Here is an 18,330-nt window from a genome sequence, read left to right as displayed (position 1 = left end):
TCCCCTTCACACTCACCGAATCATTACTATTTAAAAATAAATACTGAAATGCAATTTATTACTTTATCTTGTAAGATCAAGGTCAAGAACTATATTAAAGCTTATTATAAAGTCCATAAATAGTTTTGAGTAGAGAACAAAACTTACCATTCAGAACATTCTCCAGTTTCTGTGTCATGGATCCTTCTACTTTTTCCGTTCCATCTGCTTCTAGCTTTTGATGGATGGCTAGGGGGGAAAAAATCATTAAAATGTAAGCTATTTAAATGAGTGAGAAGATATTACACCAAAATGACATTTTTGAGCAGCTTTTTCATATATTTTTATTGCTGGAAAGAAACAAAAACACAAGACATTGTGCAAGTACCCAGCAAACACTACCTATAATATTGACAGTCTAGCATTTAAAAAAAAAATAGCTTGTAATGTTCTTCATCTAGTCTTTAAGGCTGGATAGTAAAAAACAGTTGAATTTTTTTTTAAAAGAAGAGACTTCAGACATCTGAGGTCTTATTAACTTTGATATTTAGGCACAGGAAATTCATTTTTATACTTCAGTTTTACAAAATAGAAATAGAAAAGAGAGATATCTGAAAAAATTCAATTTCAGCCTTAGAATATAGGTCAGCAAAATATATATTATCTATATTCTATTCACCACAAAGTATTTAGTGGAATTTCAAAAACATAACAATATTTACCAACAGATCAACTCTAGATACATAAAATACATGGGAACTTTTACTTTTGCTATTCTCTCATTCTGATAAAAATTCTTGACGGAAAACTTAATATTGCCTAACCCTTTGTAACTATTAAAGACAGGAGGTTTAAAACAACAAATAAAGTTTATTTATATGAAGAATTAAGAAAAAATTCAAAATTGCCAAATATAATTTCCAATTCGAAACTGTGATACTATAAAAATAATGAAATAAAAAACACAGCAAACATTAAACAATGACTATAAGCTAAACACTTTTTAACTCTTTAATGCATTTCTGTCATCTTGCAAGAAGTGAGTGATATAACTCTGTCATTTCTATTTTGCAGATGAAAAAAATCATGACAAAATATTATGTAAGCTGACCAAGGTCACAAAGCCCAAGTCCAAATGTGAACTCTAGCAATCTGGTATCAATACTTTTAATGTTGTTCCATGTAGCATGGACAAACAACTCATACTGCTTAAGCTACTGTTTTCACATCAGTAAAATGAGAACAATAAACTTCTATGGCAATAGAAAATTAAATCCAGTTGCAAATAAAAGAGGCTTCCTCTCCTCAAAATCATAGCTGCTAAAACACCTTTGGATTTCTACTCTTCCACATAACTTGCTCTAATAAAATTTCACATTCGAGATGTTTAACTCAAATAATTAAGTTTTAAAAGAAATAACTATCAGTGAAATAACCATCAAAATTAAGTATTAATCTCTAAATTTCACTTAGTGAGTTCAAACTCTTAAAACAAACTTACACATTCTAATTGATTCAAAGGGCAGATTCATGCTAAACAAACAAAACAGTCTGCTTCTACAAATGTGTGCATTTCTTTATTTCTCGTGACTTACTGATCAAAAACTTGAGTCAAATTCAGTGGTCAAATGAATTACAAATAAATTCTCAGTGTCTACAAAGATTTACTGTTCTGATCTTTTCATTGGTTTTTAATGCTAATCTTGTTTTTTTTTATTATTTTTTTCCTTATAGAACCACTCAAATTTAGTGATCATTTTGCAATGCATATATATATATATATATACACATATATATATACACATATATATATACATATATATATATACACATATACATGGAAACATCAACTTGTACTTCTTATATATAGAATTATTATTTTTATTTTACCTTAATAGCAAAATAGAAATAATAAATCTAAAGTAAAATTTATTTTATGTTAATAAACAAAATAAATTTATATTAATAAATCTAGAGTAAAAAGAAAAAGACTGTGTCTTCTATATATGTTTATCTGAATTGGGGAAGGGAAGGGGAATAACAAAAAGGTGAGACAAAGGACAAAGGGTGAACCAATGCAACATAGATATTCACAAGACTATATGATGGAAATGAACTTGACAACTTTGGGATAAGGGAGAAGTGGCGGGGAGGAAAAGCGGCAGAAGAAACAAGGGATGGGGTAACAATGTACTCATTACCTTACATATGGAATTGTAACCCCTCTGTGCATCACCTTGACAATAAAATTAAATTTAAAAAAAGAAAAATATCTAAAATAAACAGACTATTCTTTTGCTGGAAACATATTCATATGGGAAAAAGGCCACTGTATTTCTAACTGTCTTGGTTGATTCAGAAGTACAGACAAAATTAATTTCTTTAATCTTTCAAACTCAAGTCATGTGGTAAAACATAAATTAATAAAAAATCATGTGGTAAAAGTGGCAGAATTATTTTCACATATCAAAATATAAATTTACACTCAACATATGAATTTAAATGGAAAACAACTTCTCTATTGCATTTAGGAAAGGAGACTGTGCCTAAGGATAAAAAGCTAAATGAGAATGACTTCTATAACACATGTGAACAAATCTGCTTATATTCTTTACTAAATACTGGCACATTATACTGTTTTATTGAGTGAGCATTGTATGTGGTCCATGTGGACTAGTAAGATACTATATGTTACATAATCCTTCCTCAAATGTTATTTTCTAAGCCAAAATTAGCATTAAGGGAAATCATGTAGCCACATTTTCTGATGCTGACATAACTCATCACTGATCAGCAGGTCAAGATGAGGTGACCCTAGTTGGCCCAGCTCAGTTTACAGCCCATTTTGCTGACAAAGCAACTTCCCCAGCCCATCTCTACCACAGCACCAGCCAATGTCAAGCTGTCAGCTAGGCATGAGGACTGAGAGACACTGTGATCTGATAAAGGCAATCCTATTTTCCAGAAAATTAAACCAAATAACCCAATGTCTGGTTCACTTGACCTTTTTATTTTCTCTGAAAATATTTTTAAATAGAATAACTCAATACGTAAAGTAGTACATGATCACAGGTTTGTTATCTTTTCTGATCTCTTAAAACTTAAATATGTGAAGCAATTGAACATCCTAAATTCACATTTGCTAAACAAAAAAGGTATGTATAAAAGTACTACCAAAAAATCAGTTATATAAAGGTTGCCAAGTAATTCACTGGAATTTTCTCAACCTTTAATTCAACCCCTGTAAAATGTGGGTAACAAATTTTCAGTTTCAATTGAAAAAGAAATTCAAAAGTTCTATCTATGCATTTATACAGATGTTATTTTAAATGAGGCAGTAAGGGATGACATATGTACATGGTCAATGTCTACAAGGGTTCCATTTTATATACAGGATGTTTATATACATAGTCTCACCGTATATTACTACCAGCTGATGTAAGAGACTGCAAACAAGATCAGAGACTATCAATCTACTCTTACAAAGAACCAAAGAGTAATTATTATATAATAATCTCTATTAAAAAGTCTCTATCACATATCCATCATCAGATTCTTTTTATTCCTCTCTTGTTTAGCAACCCTTGGAGATCATGTTTAAGCTCCTGGCCTAATTAAGCTTACAGCCTAATTTGGCTAGCAGTCCAGCATCTAACAGTTGTACTTATTAAGGAGATGAGAAAGCGTTAAGTAAGCTACCTGAGATTTACAAAGAGCGTTTCAAACATTTAGTATCTATTTTTATCCTACCAAACATTTGTCAGTGTGTACCTTGGATGTTAAATGCCTCCCAAAGAAACATGTGTCTGTAACCTTTAAGAGGTAGGGCCTAGTGGGAGTAAGTTAAGCCACTGGGTTTGTATCCTTATTGGGATATTGTTACCTTTCTTGGCTTTTGGTGATGAGGCCAGCTATTGGCTCTTCCACACTCCCCCACCATAATGTACTGCCTTATTAGAGGCCTATAGCAGATCCCCCAGAACATGGACTGTCCCATCTAGAATAGGGAGCCAAAATAAACGTTACCTCTTAAAATTCACTTATCTTAGTATTTTGCTTATAAGACTAGAAAGCTAACACAGAATGGCTAAACAATATACAAGTTATATTTAAACTTCATAAATCTATGATTCTTTGATTCCTGGTTACTTGATGCATGAGATCAGAGGGCATTCAGGAAAATGGTGAATGAGACAAATGAGGCACCAAGGAGGCCAGAAAGCTTTCAACATTGTAAGTAGCTTCACAAATATTCCTGCAACCTGAGAATTGTGAGTTCAAGGTCAGCTTAAGTTACATATCAAGCTCTTTTTCTCAAAAAAAAAAAAAAAGAAGGAATTAAAAACAACAACAAAAAAAAACTATAGATAAAAAAAACACTGGTAGAAGGGAAAAAAAAACTCTGGTAGATAACATGCCAAACATACTTCTTGTCACATCCTAATTAAAATACTTGTGAGTATACACAGGGAAAAAACAAAACTAATACATACATAAAATTTTATAGATTGGGTACTGATTAAATAAGCAAATGGGATTGAGTTAAGAGACTTAGTGTGTCTGAGACAGTCTACTCTATCACAGAGAACATGTGCAATATCCAGAATATACATGGTGATAAACTGATTTATACTCAATTTTGCTATCTGGGTAGCACAAACCAGAAGCATGTTCATAACTTCAAAACTTTTAACACTACAATTCTAATACCCTGCTTTTCTCAATTCCAGTAACTCCTTTTGTTTAGAGACCAATTCTCCCAAAATCAGCATGTCAGAAAACAGAAGGATATTATGAGAAAAAAACTCATGCTGGGCAGTTGACCAGCCTACTGAAAAGGAGAACAGGGGTTATGTACCATTCAAAGCAGAAAAATGTACAAATCGTTGTCGAAAAACTAACTTTACAACTTTGGCTGTGTGTGTGTGGAGGGGGCGGGGAGGAGGTGGGAGATGGGAAAGGGTGGGAAGGGGAAACAAAGGAGGAGGCAACAATGCTTGATAAAAAATGTACTCATTATCTTGCCCATGTAATTGTAACCCCTCTGTACAGTATTTTCACAATTAAAAAAAAAACAGAGAGAAAGGTACATAATTTCTATACAAGATTATTTAGAGACAAGACATAAAATAACCATAGGAATTGAAGATATTGACCTACAGATTCCCCAAGGCTGCAGAGTATAGCATAAAGTAAATGACCAATATATATTACAGAGGTATCTTCTTCTTTTCCTTCCTTCCTTCCTCCCAGGCTGCCTTCTTTTATTTAATTCAAGGATAAACAAACATTTATCTCAAGTAGTTAGGTGGATAAAAACAAGTAATTTGCCTACAATAACAGATTTATGCTGGCAAAAGATTTCTCTACAGCTCTAAAAGTCACCAGATCAATGTCTTCAGAAAACAGTTCTCTTAAAGTATGGCTGAAATTAGGAAAGCAACTCCATTTGTAATAGCCCCACAAAAAATAAAATACCTAGGAATTAACCAAAGTGAAGGACCTCTATGATGAAAACTTTAAAATCTTGAAAAAGGAAATCAACACAGAACTTAAAAAATGGCAAAACCTCCCATGCTCCTAGATTGGAAAGATTAACATTGTGAAAATGGCAATACTTCCCAAGGCTATCTACAAATTCAACGCGATACCTATCAAAATTCCAACCTCATTCTTCAAGGAAATAGAAGAGGCAATCCAAAAATTCATATGGAACAATAAAAGACCCCGAATAGCAAAAACGCTCCTCAATGGAAAGAACACTGTTGGAGGAATATCAATACCAAATTTCAAACTCTACTATAAAGCCATAGTAATCAAAACACAGCTTGGTATTGGCATAAGAACAGACCTCAGGACCAATGGAATAGAACTGAAAACCCAGAAATGAACCTACAGACCTATAGCCATCTAATCTTCCATAAGGGAGCTAAAACAATAGAATGGAAGAAAGATAGCCTCTTCAGTAAATGGTGCTGGCAAAATTGGTTAACTACTTGTAGAAAACTAAAGCTAGATCCTTATATATCACCCTGCACCAGAATCAACTCCAAATGGATCAAAGACCTCGAAGTCAAAGCAGACACTCTGAAAACATTACAGGATGGAATAGGAGAAACCCTAGGTCTCCTTGGCTCAGGCCGAAATTTTCTGAATAGAGACCCGGAAACACAACAAATCAAAGAAAGGTTGGACAAATGGGATTGCATAAAGTTGCAGAGCTTCTGCATGGCAAAGGACATAGCTAGCAAGATCAATAGAAAGCCCACGGATTGGGAGAAGATCTTTACTAGCCATATAACGGACAAGGGTCTCATATCTAAAATATACTTGGAACCCAAGGGATGTGAAGGGTAAACCAAAGGAGGAGGCTGCAATGCTTGGTAAGAAATGTACGCATTATCTTGCCCATGTAATTGTAACCCCTCTGTACAGTATGTTCACAAATAAAATTAAATTAAATTAAAAAATATATATACTTGGAACTCAAAAAATTAAATCCCCCAAAAACAAATCCTCAAAGAAACAACTGCCCAATAAACAAGTGGGCTAAAGACTTAAAGAGAAACTTCTCTGAAGAAGAAAGAAGGATGGCCAATAGACACATGAAGAAATGTTCAACATTCCTAGCCATAAAAGAAATGCAAATCAAAACAACATTGAGATACCACCTCACTCCAGTTAGAATGGCAAAAATCAAGAACTCTAACAACAACAGATGCTGGAGGGGATGTGGACAGAAGGGAACCTTACTTCATTGTTTGTGGGAATGTAAACTTGTTCAACCACTTTGGAAAGCAGTATGGAGGTTTCTCAAAAGACTTCACATAGAGCTCCCCTATGACCCAGCAATCCCACTTTTGGGCATTTACCCAAATGTTTACAAATAAGACCACACTAAAGCTACCAGCACAACTATGTTTATTGCAGCATTATTTACCATAGCTAAGAGATGGAACCAACCCAGATGCCCCTCAGTAGATGAATGGATCAAGAAAATGTGGTATATATACACAATGGAATTCTATGGCTCCATCAGAAAGAATGACATTGCCTCATTTGTTAGGAAATGGAAAAACTTGGAAAAAATCATAGTAAGTGAAGTAAGCCAGGCCCAAAGAAACACAGGTCCCATGGTTTCCCTTATTTGCAATATCTAGTATATGTATGAGTCAAGCGGAAAAGGTCAGATAATGTGATGTTAGGAAAATGAACCTTTAGATATGTATTTTATTGTTTTTTTTCTTTCATGCGATTGTTTCTAACACATTTATAAGATTATTTCTTGGTTGCTTTGTATGTCCCTCCCCCACAGTATAACCCCCGCTTTCACTATATTTGATGTCAGTATAACTTGTGGAGGAGATGGGGAAAAACAAGTCGTTTAAGGATTCAGGTGGACCTGTTGCAACAATGAGAAGTACAAGTTGTCATGTTAAAAAAAACCAGCTTTACAATGTCGGGGGGGGGGGGGGGGGGGGCGGGGAAGGATTGGGGGGGGGGAGGTGGGAAGGGATGTGAAGGGTAAACAAAGGAGGAGGATGCAATGCTTGGTAAGAAATGTATGCATTATCTTGCCCATGTAATTGTAACCCCTCTGTACAGTATGTTCACAAATAAAATAAAATAAAATATAAAAAAAAACAAAAAAAAAAAAGATTGATCCTGATGCTCAAAAAAAATCAAAGATTATTAAGATGAAACATAGACAAGACTACTAATAAGCTTTAAAACTTTAAACATATACAAAGTAAATTCAAATCACAAAAATAAATCTAAATAATACTTAAATGCAAGAGGTAAAACAATGAGGATCTTAACTTCAAATTAAAGTCAGGAAAATGCACAGGAAATAAAGATGCATTATCACAATGTGATTTACAGGGTTTGGGCCTCAGCTTCAGCTTTCAAGAATCATAAGGGCTACTGACCATGTCTGTGGAATTTATTCCCATTAAAGGCTGGACACCAAGACTGACAATTTCCTCAATGAGCAGTTGTCCACGTATGTTATCACACACTATTACCAGGAGAATCGTAACTCACTTAGAGACAAGAACTGAAAGCACAAGTGGAATTCTCCTGGACCCTGCCCAATATGTCTATTAATCTTGGCTCTGCATCTCCTCCCGATGATCAACCAAAAGCGTTCAGTGAGCTCTGTGAGTCTTTCTAGCAAATTACCAAACCTGAAGGTAATCTTGAAGACTGCCTTTATCTTGTAATTACTACTATCATATAATAACAATAACACTACCAGAGTACAAGCAATCAAAAGTTACAAACTAAACACAGATTTTGCATACAAAGAAAAACTATCAAAATTTTAAAAAGACTTGTTTGTCCTATTTACTATTACCTAGATTTAAGAAACAGCTAACCAGGTATTGGGAACATATGAAACAAGTATCCTTGTTTCATCTTGTTTTTATCTGTGATGCTGAGAATGGAACCAAAGACCTTACACATAGGCAAAAGCTCTACTTCAGAGCTATACTACAAAAGCTCTGCTACAGAGGCTCCTTAGCCCTCTCCTTATCTTTGCTACAGTTATAGAAAATGGACATGTATTAAGAAAAATATCCTCAATAACATTATCAGAAACTAACCTCAAAAACAAAATCCCAGTACAAAGTATTAGGTTTCAGAGGAAAATTATAATGATAAATTTTTATTTTTATTTTTTGTGAGCCAGTCCTGGGGCTTGAACTCAAGGTCCGAGCACTGTCCCTGAGTTTTTGTGCTCAAAGATAGCTAGCCACAGCTACATGGGGGGGAGTTTATTGGAGTCTCAGTCTTTCCTGCCTGCTGGCTCTGAATCATGATCCTCAGACCTCAGTCTTCTGAGGAGCCACTAGCAGCTGGCAAAATGACAAATTTTAAAACACAAATATAGGTATAACTATTGAAGCAATATAAAAGGAAAAGAAAGTAGAATATATCTGTAAATTAAAAAGATCATGGAAAAGCCTGTAACATGAATTCAAAGAGATATTTAAAAAAACTGCTAATGCAATGATAATAATAATAATAAGGGGAAAATAAACCAAAATAAATAAAACATAGAAAGTAGAAGTTCTAAAAGTATAATCTACCAATTTCCAGTAACCAACCTAGCCAAGTTCTATGTCCACAAGAAAGAAACACATACTAATGATATGATAAATGAACACAATACTACCTGTGACCCAAGTACTAAAATTATCTCTTAGTTAATATGTAAGCGATATGACAAAGTAACATATGACACAAGAAGGAACTAATCATTGTAATTCAACTGGGTTACTCTACAGGTAAATTGACCCTGTGTCTTCAATGGCATAGAATAGGAAAAAGGGTAGGGAAGATGAGAAGACTGCTATAAGATTTAAGATCAAATGAAATATCTGAACTTGGGTTGAGTTGATCTGAACAAATTACTATAATAACAAAGTTTATAGGTCAGTGAATACATGTGCATATGAATGAGAATGAGGTGATATTGAAGAATTACTGCTAACTTTGCTAGCTACTTCAATAGTTGGGGAATTCATGCAAAGACATATAGGGAAGCAAAATCATACAAAAAAATATAACTGTGAAATATTGAATGACTTTCACCAAGTTTGAAATTTTTCATATTTACCACTTCTAAAATTTTTCATAATAGGAAAGTAAAGCAAATTACTTAAACAATTTTAAATATCAGCTCTTTCAACTTCTGAGCAGACAATAGGTCACATTTGTAGAATTAGACACATATGTAAGAAGCAATAGCAGTAAAAAGATTTTAAGATTTAATTTCTTATCAACCTCAGATTGGGCATTATAGGGAGGTTAAAAAGAAGTCTCTGATTTCACATATGTAAGATGGGTCAACAAAGCCTCAGAGACAAATATTTAAAGTACTAGGCCTTCAAAGAGATTCCAGCCTACTCTGCAACAAATATTTATGGTACATTTTAGATCTCTACTTTTATAAATACAGACTGAATGTCACACCCCGTAAACATGAGGCAAGCACGGTGTCAAGTTTCCATGGTAGGGGCTCTTAGCACATGGCTCTGGGGATCGTCTTACCTGAGAGGGCATCTTGTGCCTCAAAGAATGTACTGAGGCCACCCTTCACATAGGCCAGACTGCCCTCACTCTTCTTGCTGGCCTGCTTTTTGAGGTTGGTGACTGCCATTTTGAGCTGCTCAAAACTGCAATGAAATTTAAAAAAAAAAAAAATGATTCAGATTCCTAACAAGCAAAAAATAAAAAGAGAGAGAGAAGTAAGATAACTCAATAAGTATACAATATTAAAATTGGTAAAAATCTATGTGAAGAAGCCTACCTATAGACTGATATGTTATAATCATAATCATATGAAAACAAAAACTTTTCAATTCTAATCTAGATATAACCTTGTATTGACTGAAATGCTTAAATTATTATAGCTATCGTAAGAACTCTATAGCTCTCAACTGGCAATTCAAATACATCAGACCCTTAACAACTTAGTAGATTTTTTTTTGGGGGGGGGGTTCAGTCAGGGGGCTTGAACTCTGGGCCTGGGCGCTGTCCCTCAGCTCTTCAGCTCAAGGCTAGCGCTCTACCAATAGAGCCACAGCACCACTTCCAGCTTTTTCTGCTTATGTGGTGCTGAGGAATCGAACCCAGGGCCTCATGCATGCAAGGCAAGCATTCTACCACTGAGCCACCTTCCCAGCCTGATATTATACACAATACACAGAATTTGTGAGATAAAGGGTTTGAATATCTTCAACCTGATAGAAACACATAGTTTGTCCAGTGTTGGGCAATATTTCAAAGACAGGACTTCTCCATACACTCAAGAAATTTAGGGCCAGGTATTGGTGGCTCATGCTTGTAATTCTAGCCACTCAAGAGGCTGAGACCTAGAGGATCAAGGTCCGAAGTGAGCCCAGGCAGAAAAGTCCTTAAGACTCTATTCCCATTTGCGCCACACACAGACACAAATTAGAACATAATTTGTTAACCTGATCACCTCAATTTATAGTCTTCTATCCTTAATAATTAAATGACATAAAAATTGTGGGTAAACTAACAATTTAAGTACCAAAAAAGAATGAAGTTTTATCTATAGAACTCAAGCAAAGATCTACAGAAAAGGTAGGCCCCTGTGTTTTAGAAACTTTATTTCCACTATCTATAAAACTATGAATGTATTTTTGAGTGCTATGACACCTCCACTCAGAAAATGGAAATCAATTCTGAATCATAATAGAAAAAGCACTCCCATAATGTAAAAGTAGAACTATCTTCTACAATAAAAGACATATACTTTAAAAATATATCACACCAAATTTATTCTATTAACTCTTTCCCTCATGATTTCTAGTAATTTTACCCTAAGTTTATAAAATAAGTATATAAAGAGGTATAAGTTCAAGTTTACAAGTTGACTTACCAAGAATATAAATTTTAAGCAATAAACCATTTATCTCAATGTTTTTACTAAATATAACTATACAAACTATATAAACTCAATATTGCAATAGTTATTAATCTGTCTTCGTAAAAAATAGGTAAATTGTAATTAGCAGAAAATGCCACCTTTTTCACTAATTTAAGCCAGGTCTTTATGGTCAGGAAGGGCAGTGTGTTCTGTATTTAACATTGTTATTTAAGTAAAGAGATATATTACATTCACACATACTGACTTAGGGCCCTAGCTATAAAACATTTCAAAATTTTAATGAGTTGAATGAAATATATAAAAACATAAAATAATAGCAAATGAGGAAACAGATACCCTAAGATGACAGACTCCAAAGAACTCATAAACATAAAACTGTGTTACTGTGGGCTGACCCATACTTAAACTCACAAGTACTAGTTAACCCTATTATTAGCATCTGAGTGACACCTATCATAGTCATGGTCCAACATCCACTAACCTGGTAGTTGAATGATTCTCTATGAGATACCAGGCAGCTGAAAAATTCTCACTTGTAAAATCAGCACTCATTCCATGGAACATCATTTCTAAGTCCTTCTGGGGAAATTTACTTCTAGAAAGAAATGTATTTAAAATACATTACAACTGTTATTATAACCAAAATGTGACAGACATCACTGAATACCTACATTAAATGAGTATAAACCATTACAATTATATACAGTAAGTTCTCAATCATGTTTGTATACATGTCTGAAATATATTTCTTGTCTTTTGGCTCATTTTCTATCATATAAACTTTCTAGATATAAGACAGAAAATTAGTTGAAGAACAGAAATTATATCAGTAAAAGAATTTAAGATTTTAATAAGGGTTTCAAACATAAGTTTGATGTTTTTATGGATTCTTTCAAAACAGGAATAATTCCCTTCAGAGCATAAAAATCAAAATTTGGATATAATGAAATTTTAAAACTTTAAATTACTTTGTCAAAATGCTTTTCATTAATGATGTACACAAAAGTTGCTTTAAGATATCCTAATGCTTAAAAAAATCATCAGAATACTAAAAACCTACCTTTAACTATACAGTAGGAATCTTCACATGTCCACTCTAGAACAATCTTAAGAAAAGCTCGTAATAACAACAGACTATACACTCTCTGCAGCTTTTTTAACTTGCATACATCCTTAAGGTGACTTGTGGGTCAATTCATTTACATATTCATGCAAGGACTAAGAAGAAAATAGAAAGTCCTTCTGAGTCCTTCAGTAATGGTTTGTGCTTTCTGCCCACTGGGTATTAAAATCTACTTGAATCTGTGGGAATTTCCATGGGTTCCCTGAAACCTGCTCTTGGGGAGCTCTCTAACCATGATTTTTTTTTTTTTGATGGATTTATTTCTTACTGCTGCTCCTCAGACTGGAGTTGTCTTGCTGTTTTACTGTCATTTACTCCTTCTGGAGCTGGAAGCAAGAGGCCAACCTCTCAGACACAAAGCCCACTATCCCCATTCTTCACATGGTTTCTATGTCCCACAGCTACAGGTCACTCTGTCATAGGGACTTCAGGAGAACATTCTCACCAGGCCCACATGGAGAAGGTCATACATCTCCATTTCCACCTCTACTCCTTTATAGCCCAGAAGGGCTTTTTCCTATGAAAATGCTCCCCTGTACTTTGTATTTAAAATTCACCTGATTACTAAGCTTAAGTCAGTTATTTTCAGTATGTTATTTTTACAAACAAAACTTAGTCATATAAAAAGGAAACTTCTAATGAATTTTGAGGTCTCTAGGAGATAACTCTCCTATCGCAGAGATAGCCCACTCCATTTCCCATTGACTCTGGGAGTAGGATATGTCTGGCCACATTCCTTGGCAAGGGAAGACCACAGCATGGTGAGGCTCCTACATGCCCAGCAACTCATCTCTCCAGCATATTCACATGCATCATAGACAAAGCAAGGATGTATGAGAAAAGGGCAGCAGATCCTGGAACTGAACTTGATATGAACAGAAGTGGTTAAGGAGGCCAAGTACTTCTACCAGGAAAAGCTATACACTAAGAATTCAAGAACTGGCCCTCACTCTTTCTGCAACTTTTTGCTCTGAAATGACCAGGCAGAATTTGAAAAAAAATATCCAAACCTTCATCCCAGAAATTGTTTATTCTTATTAAGTTCTTACTGAAAATATTACAGCTTTCTCTTAACCACAACTATTTAAATTGGAAGAAAAATACCTAGACCTAAACTAGGAATTAGGATTGCAAAAGGCAGAAGTAATTTTCAAGATGACACAGAAATGTCAAACATCTTATCGAAATCACATGTCAACTCCAGGCCAAACCTTACACACACAGAGACACAGACTACTATTAGGAGATGCCAGTGATAACAGCAATCCCTCTGATACTCTGGGCCTGCTCTGCTAGAAGAATCTACATAGCACAGGAGCCAGCAAATGGAGTAAAACTTTTTTGTTGCTCTTTGTAGGGTGACCAAGTTTTGAGCAGCTATGTCTGAGGAAAGATCAACTGAAGCCTTCCTCACGGACTATCACCATACTTTTCAGCAGTCAGAACAAATAACATCTTTTTGCTATGACATAATTATGTCCAGTTTCAACACTGGGAATTGTTAATACCATTTTACAATTATGAAGGAAGCCAGTTTTCTACTAAGTGAAGCAGAACAGCAAAAACCCTGGTTCCTCAAATCGCAGTAGTATGACTAAGTCACTGTCTCTGCCTATCTTGGAGTCTGCCACCTTTGGAGTCTGTAGATTATGAAAAGAAAAATGTCCTTGTTGTTCAAGTCAAATTAATTTTCATTTTCCATTACTTGCAGCGGAAGGTATCCTGACATAATATTCTACCTCTAAATATAGATCTTAAAATGCTATTAGTTTGTGTATTTACCTCAAATAAATGTGAAATATATGGCTCAGAAAATAAAAAAGCAGAAGAGCACTAGCCTTGAGCTGAAGAGCTGAGGGACAGTGCCCAAGCCCAGAGTTCAAGCCCCACGACCGACCAAAAAAAAAAAAAAAAGAAAATAAAAATGATTGACAATGTATTGAATCTCTATGGGAAAGAAATGGCAAACTGCACTAGACATAGGGGTATTTACTACGGAGCTGAAGGGACAAGGGATAGAGGCACACACAATACACTCAATCCCTACTTAGCCCAAGTCTGGTACAAGTGGCTACATAGCCTTGCACAAGATAATTCACTTCTCCAAGATTATATTTATTTGTAAGGATAATGAGATCAGAGTATATTCTCCTTAGAAAAGCTTTGAGGATTAAAGTAGAAATGGATAGAACTGTCTGACAAAAAATAAATGCTTCAAAATGCTATTTGCAGTTCATTTTTATTAATGATAGTTTATTTATTATAGATTATTTGCTTAAGTATTGTTACACTTGGTCCTCATCACAAGCAAATCAAATATCCCACTTTACAGATAAATAAGCAGCCCTCTTGTGACAGGTCGCTCTTCAACATTTGCCCCTGGTGCTTCTTTTGGCAATACAGAAAGAGAGACTTATATATGAAATAAAAATGCAACTACAAATCTAGAAATGTAAAAATTCAGGGGAAGAGTAGGAAGGGGAGTGAGAAAGAAGAAAAATGCCAGTGGTCTTCTTCATACTACATCAACATTACTAATGAAATGTAGAAACTTAAAACTTAAATGTGTGTTCATAACTACTACAGTTTAGCCTTCCAAGTGACCTGATAACTCTGTAAGAGCAAAATATTCCCTCAGTTCAACTTAAACCTCCATTTTAATTTACTAGCATGGAGTGAGAGATTGAAAACAATATATACTCTCCTATGAAAACTCTGAAAATACTTTCATTAGAGAATCAAAACACTCTGCTTTAGATTCTGACAACTCTTGCTAATCACTAAAAACAAAAAATGTTTTCCATTAGATGGCAGTGTAAACTCAGATTTAAACATTCTAAAAAAGGTTAGTCCCAGGCATGAGATTAAGATAGACATAAAGCTAACATCTGCAGTATTGACCAAGTAGCTAGTGAAATGACAAATCTAGATGGGAAAACAATCTAGTTCTTAAAATGCAATGAGACCTGGTTGCAGTTGGGTACTTTGTTTACAGTATAGGAAACAAGGCTGGGAAGGTGGCTCAGTGGTAGAGCACTTGCCTTGCATGCATGAGGCCCTGGGTTCAATTCCCCAGCACCACATAAGCAAAAAGAAAAAAGCCAGAGGTGGCACTGTGGCTCAAGTGGTGGAGCGTTAGCCTTGAGCTGAAGAGCTGAGGGACTCGCCCAGGCCCAGAGTTCAGGCCCCAGGACCGGACCCTCCCCCCCCCCCCCCAAAAAAAAAAAAGAAGGAAACAGTGTACTTGATATGGCTATACAGTGAAAAAAAAAATCTGGTGCAAAAATAGTAAAAGGGTGATGGTATACTCACTTCTTTTAGCTTCAAATTTTTAGCTATACTATTTATATTTGATTGTATTAAATACTGTAAGTTGGTTTGGTTGTTTCCTTTTATTTTTCATTACAATTTTATTATCATTAAACAAAGGGGTCTCAATTCAACATGTCAGTTTATGAGTACAATACATCTTGATCAACATCATCCCTTTCATCATTCTCCCAAATCTTTCAACACCCACCTATTTCCTCAACTTTTTCATCCTTTTTAAAATTTTTTTAAAGTGTGCTACATTTTCCAGACTTAGGCATTGTATCACAGCCACAGCTCTAATTTTACAAAATTTTGAAACTAAATTCAAGGTTCTTTTCTTCTTAAATTCTTACTAAGAAAAGTGGCCACCTTTTTACTTTATTTCTGTTGGAAAGCCAAACTGATTAGAAGAAAATAAGATGTACATCACGATAAAACCCATATAGAATTGGTGCATTAAGTAGTCATTCTCAAGTCACAACTTAGAAGAACAGTTGTAGCTTACAAAAACAGAGGCAATGCTTCATTTTCCAGTCCACACTCCAAAATTTGCAAATACATATTAGTTTTAAGAAATAAAATCTAATTAAGGCTCTCACTGATTATGAACCTATTTGTAACTTGTCAGTTAAAGTCTCTGTTAATTGTTTATTTAAAGTATCTGTCAATTGAAGCTATATGAGAATATATATATTTGCAATAAGAATAAAAAATCAGGGCTGGGAAGGTGGCTCAGTGGTAGAGTGCTTGCCTTGCATGCCTGAGGCCCTGGGTTTGATTCCTCAGCACCAAATAAGCAAAAAAAGGAAAAAGCTGGAAGTGGCGCTGTGGCTCAAGTGGTAGAGCGCTAGCCTTGAGCTGAAGAGCTGAGGGACAGCGCCCAGGCCCAGAGTTCAAGGCCCCACGAACAGACCCAAAAAAAAAAAGAATAATAAATCAGAAATACAAATACAAAATGATGAGACAAAGGACAAAGGGTGAACTAATGCAACAGTGATACAAGATACTATTTTGGAAATGAACGTTACAACTTCAGAGGAATGACGAAGAGGGAGAAAAATGAGGGAGGGGGTAACAATATTCGACAACAAATGTACTCATTACCTTATGAAACTATTACCCCTCTGTACATCACCTTTACATAATATTAAAGTCAAAAAAAGACCGTGAGCTAGATTCAAATCCAATTAACTCAAATTAACTACTAATAATTAACACTCTGAAAAAGATTTAACATAGACTTAATTTTTCTCATATTTACAATGAGTAAATGTGGGCTAAGAAATTATAGAATGTGTTCAACTCTGAAATTCCATGAGATTTTAAGAGCAATTCTGATGTTTCAAGGCCTTTTGCATTCTTTAAATATGAAATTTTTAAAAAAGAAATACATATCTTTTACAAGCAGATCTTAATCTCAATTTAAAGTCAAATTATTTTTTCTGTAATTAGTAGTATTTTCACAAATATCACGGCACCACATTTGTAAAGCAACTGTTAAAAATTTAGAATACAAAGGATTTTAACAGTCAAAAGTGGCCAATAAATGCCAGTTGTTAAAACTTGTGGACTGAAAGACGACAGCCTGCATGCTGAGTCCACCAATAAAATATTATTAAATCCTAACACCAACGATATTGTGTTACTCTCATTTGCTTTTTCATATTCAGATATAGCAGCCAAAACACAACAGGTTCTTCACTATTCCACTTTGTACCCGACTCTCACCCATGGAAGATGTCCATAAATACTCTAACAAAGGCCTAGGCCCCATGTTAATTTCATAATTCACAGGACCACAGTGATTCTTTTAAAATAAGCTTTTATAATTCCTCAAACATTCTTCATTAATACTTTTCAATCAAAAAATATTATTAAAACCCTATTATTCCTTAGGTATTGCTTATTCAGACTCTCCTGCCTTTTAATTATAAAAGAAATGACATTAATTTAAAAAATCTGGATTTTAAACTGAATGCAACACCATTCTCTACAAAGACAAAAGCTTGTATTTAAAAAATGTTAAGTAGGTCTGGAGAATAAAATCTTCAACAATATTTTAGTCTGCCTTTCCTTTTCTCTTCTCTGAAACAAGATTTCTCTATCTGAGCTATGGGTATAACTCAGTGTAGAGCATATGTATAACATACACGAGGCCAAGAGTTCAATCTCTGGTCCCATCAGGAAAAAGTAAAAAAAATTGAAATAATTTGTCTGAGGTAAAAGAATACAAAGGAATACAAAGACTTTTTAAAAATATTCATTTTAAAACACAAAAAAACCATCTAGAAAATAATTATTCCTTGTTCATAATTGTTCATTTTCTCCTTGGTTTCCATTCTCTCTGTTGGTATTTTCACCTTTTCCTTTCTTTTTTTAATATGTATTTTTATTATAAAGATACTGTACAAAGGGGCTACAGTTACATGAGTACGGTAATGAGTACATTTCCTATGAGCATTCTTATCCCCTCCTTTTTTTCCCCTACCAT

General features: G+C 34.5%; 1 protein-coding gene across 2 annotated transcripts in view; it reads right to left on the bottom strand.

The window, feature by feature from the left end:
• Exoc2 (exocyst complex component 2) overlaps nt 1–18,330 on the bottom strand; it is a 193,583-nt gene that overhangs the window by 132,327 nt on the left and 42,926 nt on the right. For both annotated transcript variants that reach the window (XM_042680324.1, XM_042680325.1), the window contains 3 exons: nt 11,886–11,999; nt 10,039–10,163; nt 148–228 (listed from right to left, as the gene is read on the bottom strand). In XM_042680324.1, coding sequence (XP_042536258.1) covers nt 148–228; nt 10,039–10,163; nt 11,886–11,999 — 320 coding nt within the window. The remainder of the gene's footprint in view (nt 1–147; nt 229–10,038; nt 10,164–11,885; nt 12,000–18,330) is intronic.

The sequence above is a fragment of the Dipodomys spectabilis genome, unplaced genomic scaffold, assembly GCF_019054845.1.
Source record: "Dipodomys spectabilis isolate Male_0828 unplaced genomic scaffold, ASM1905484v1 ptg000059l, whole genome shotgun sequence".
Lineage (NCBI taxonomy): Eukaryota > Metazoa > Chordata > Mammalia > Rodentia > Heteromyidae > Dipodomys > Dipodomys spectabilis.
Note: the sequence above shows the minus strand (reverse complement) of the source record. Positions and strands in the feature narration are given on the sequence as shown.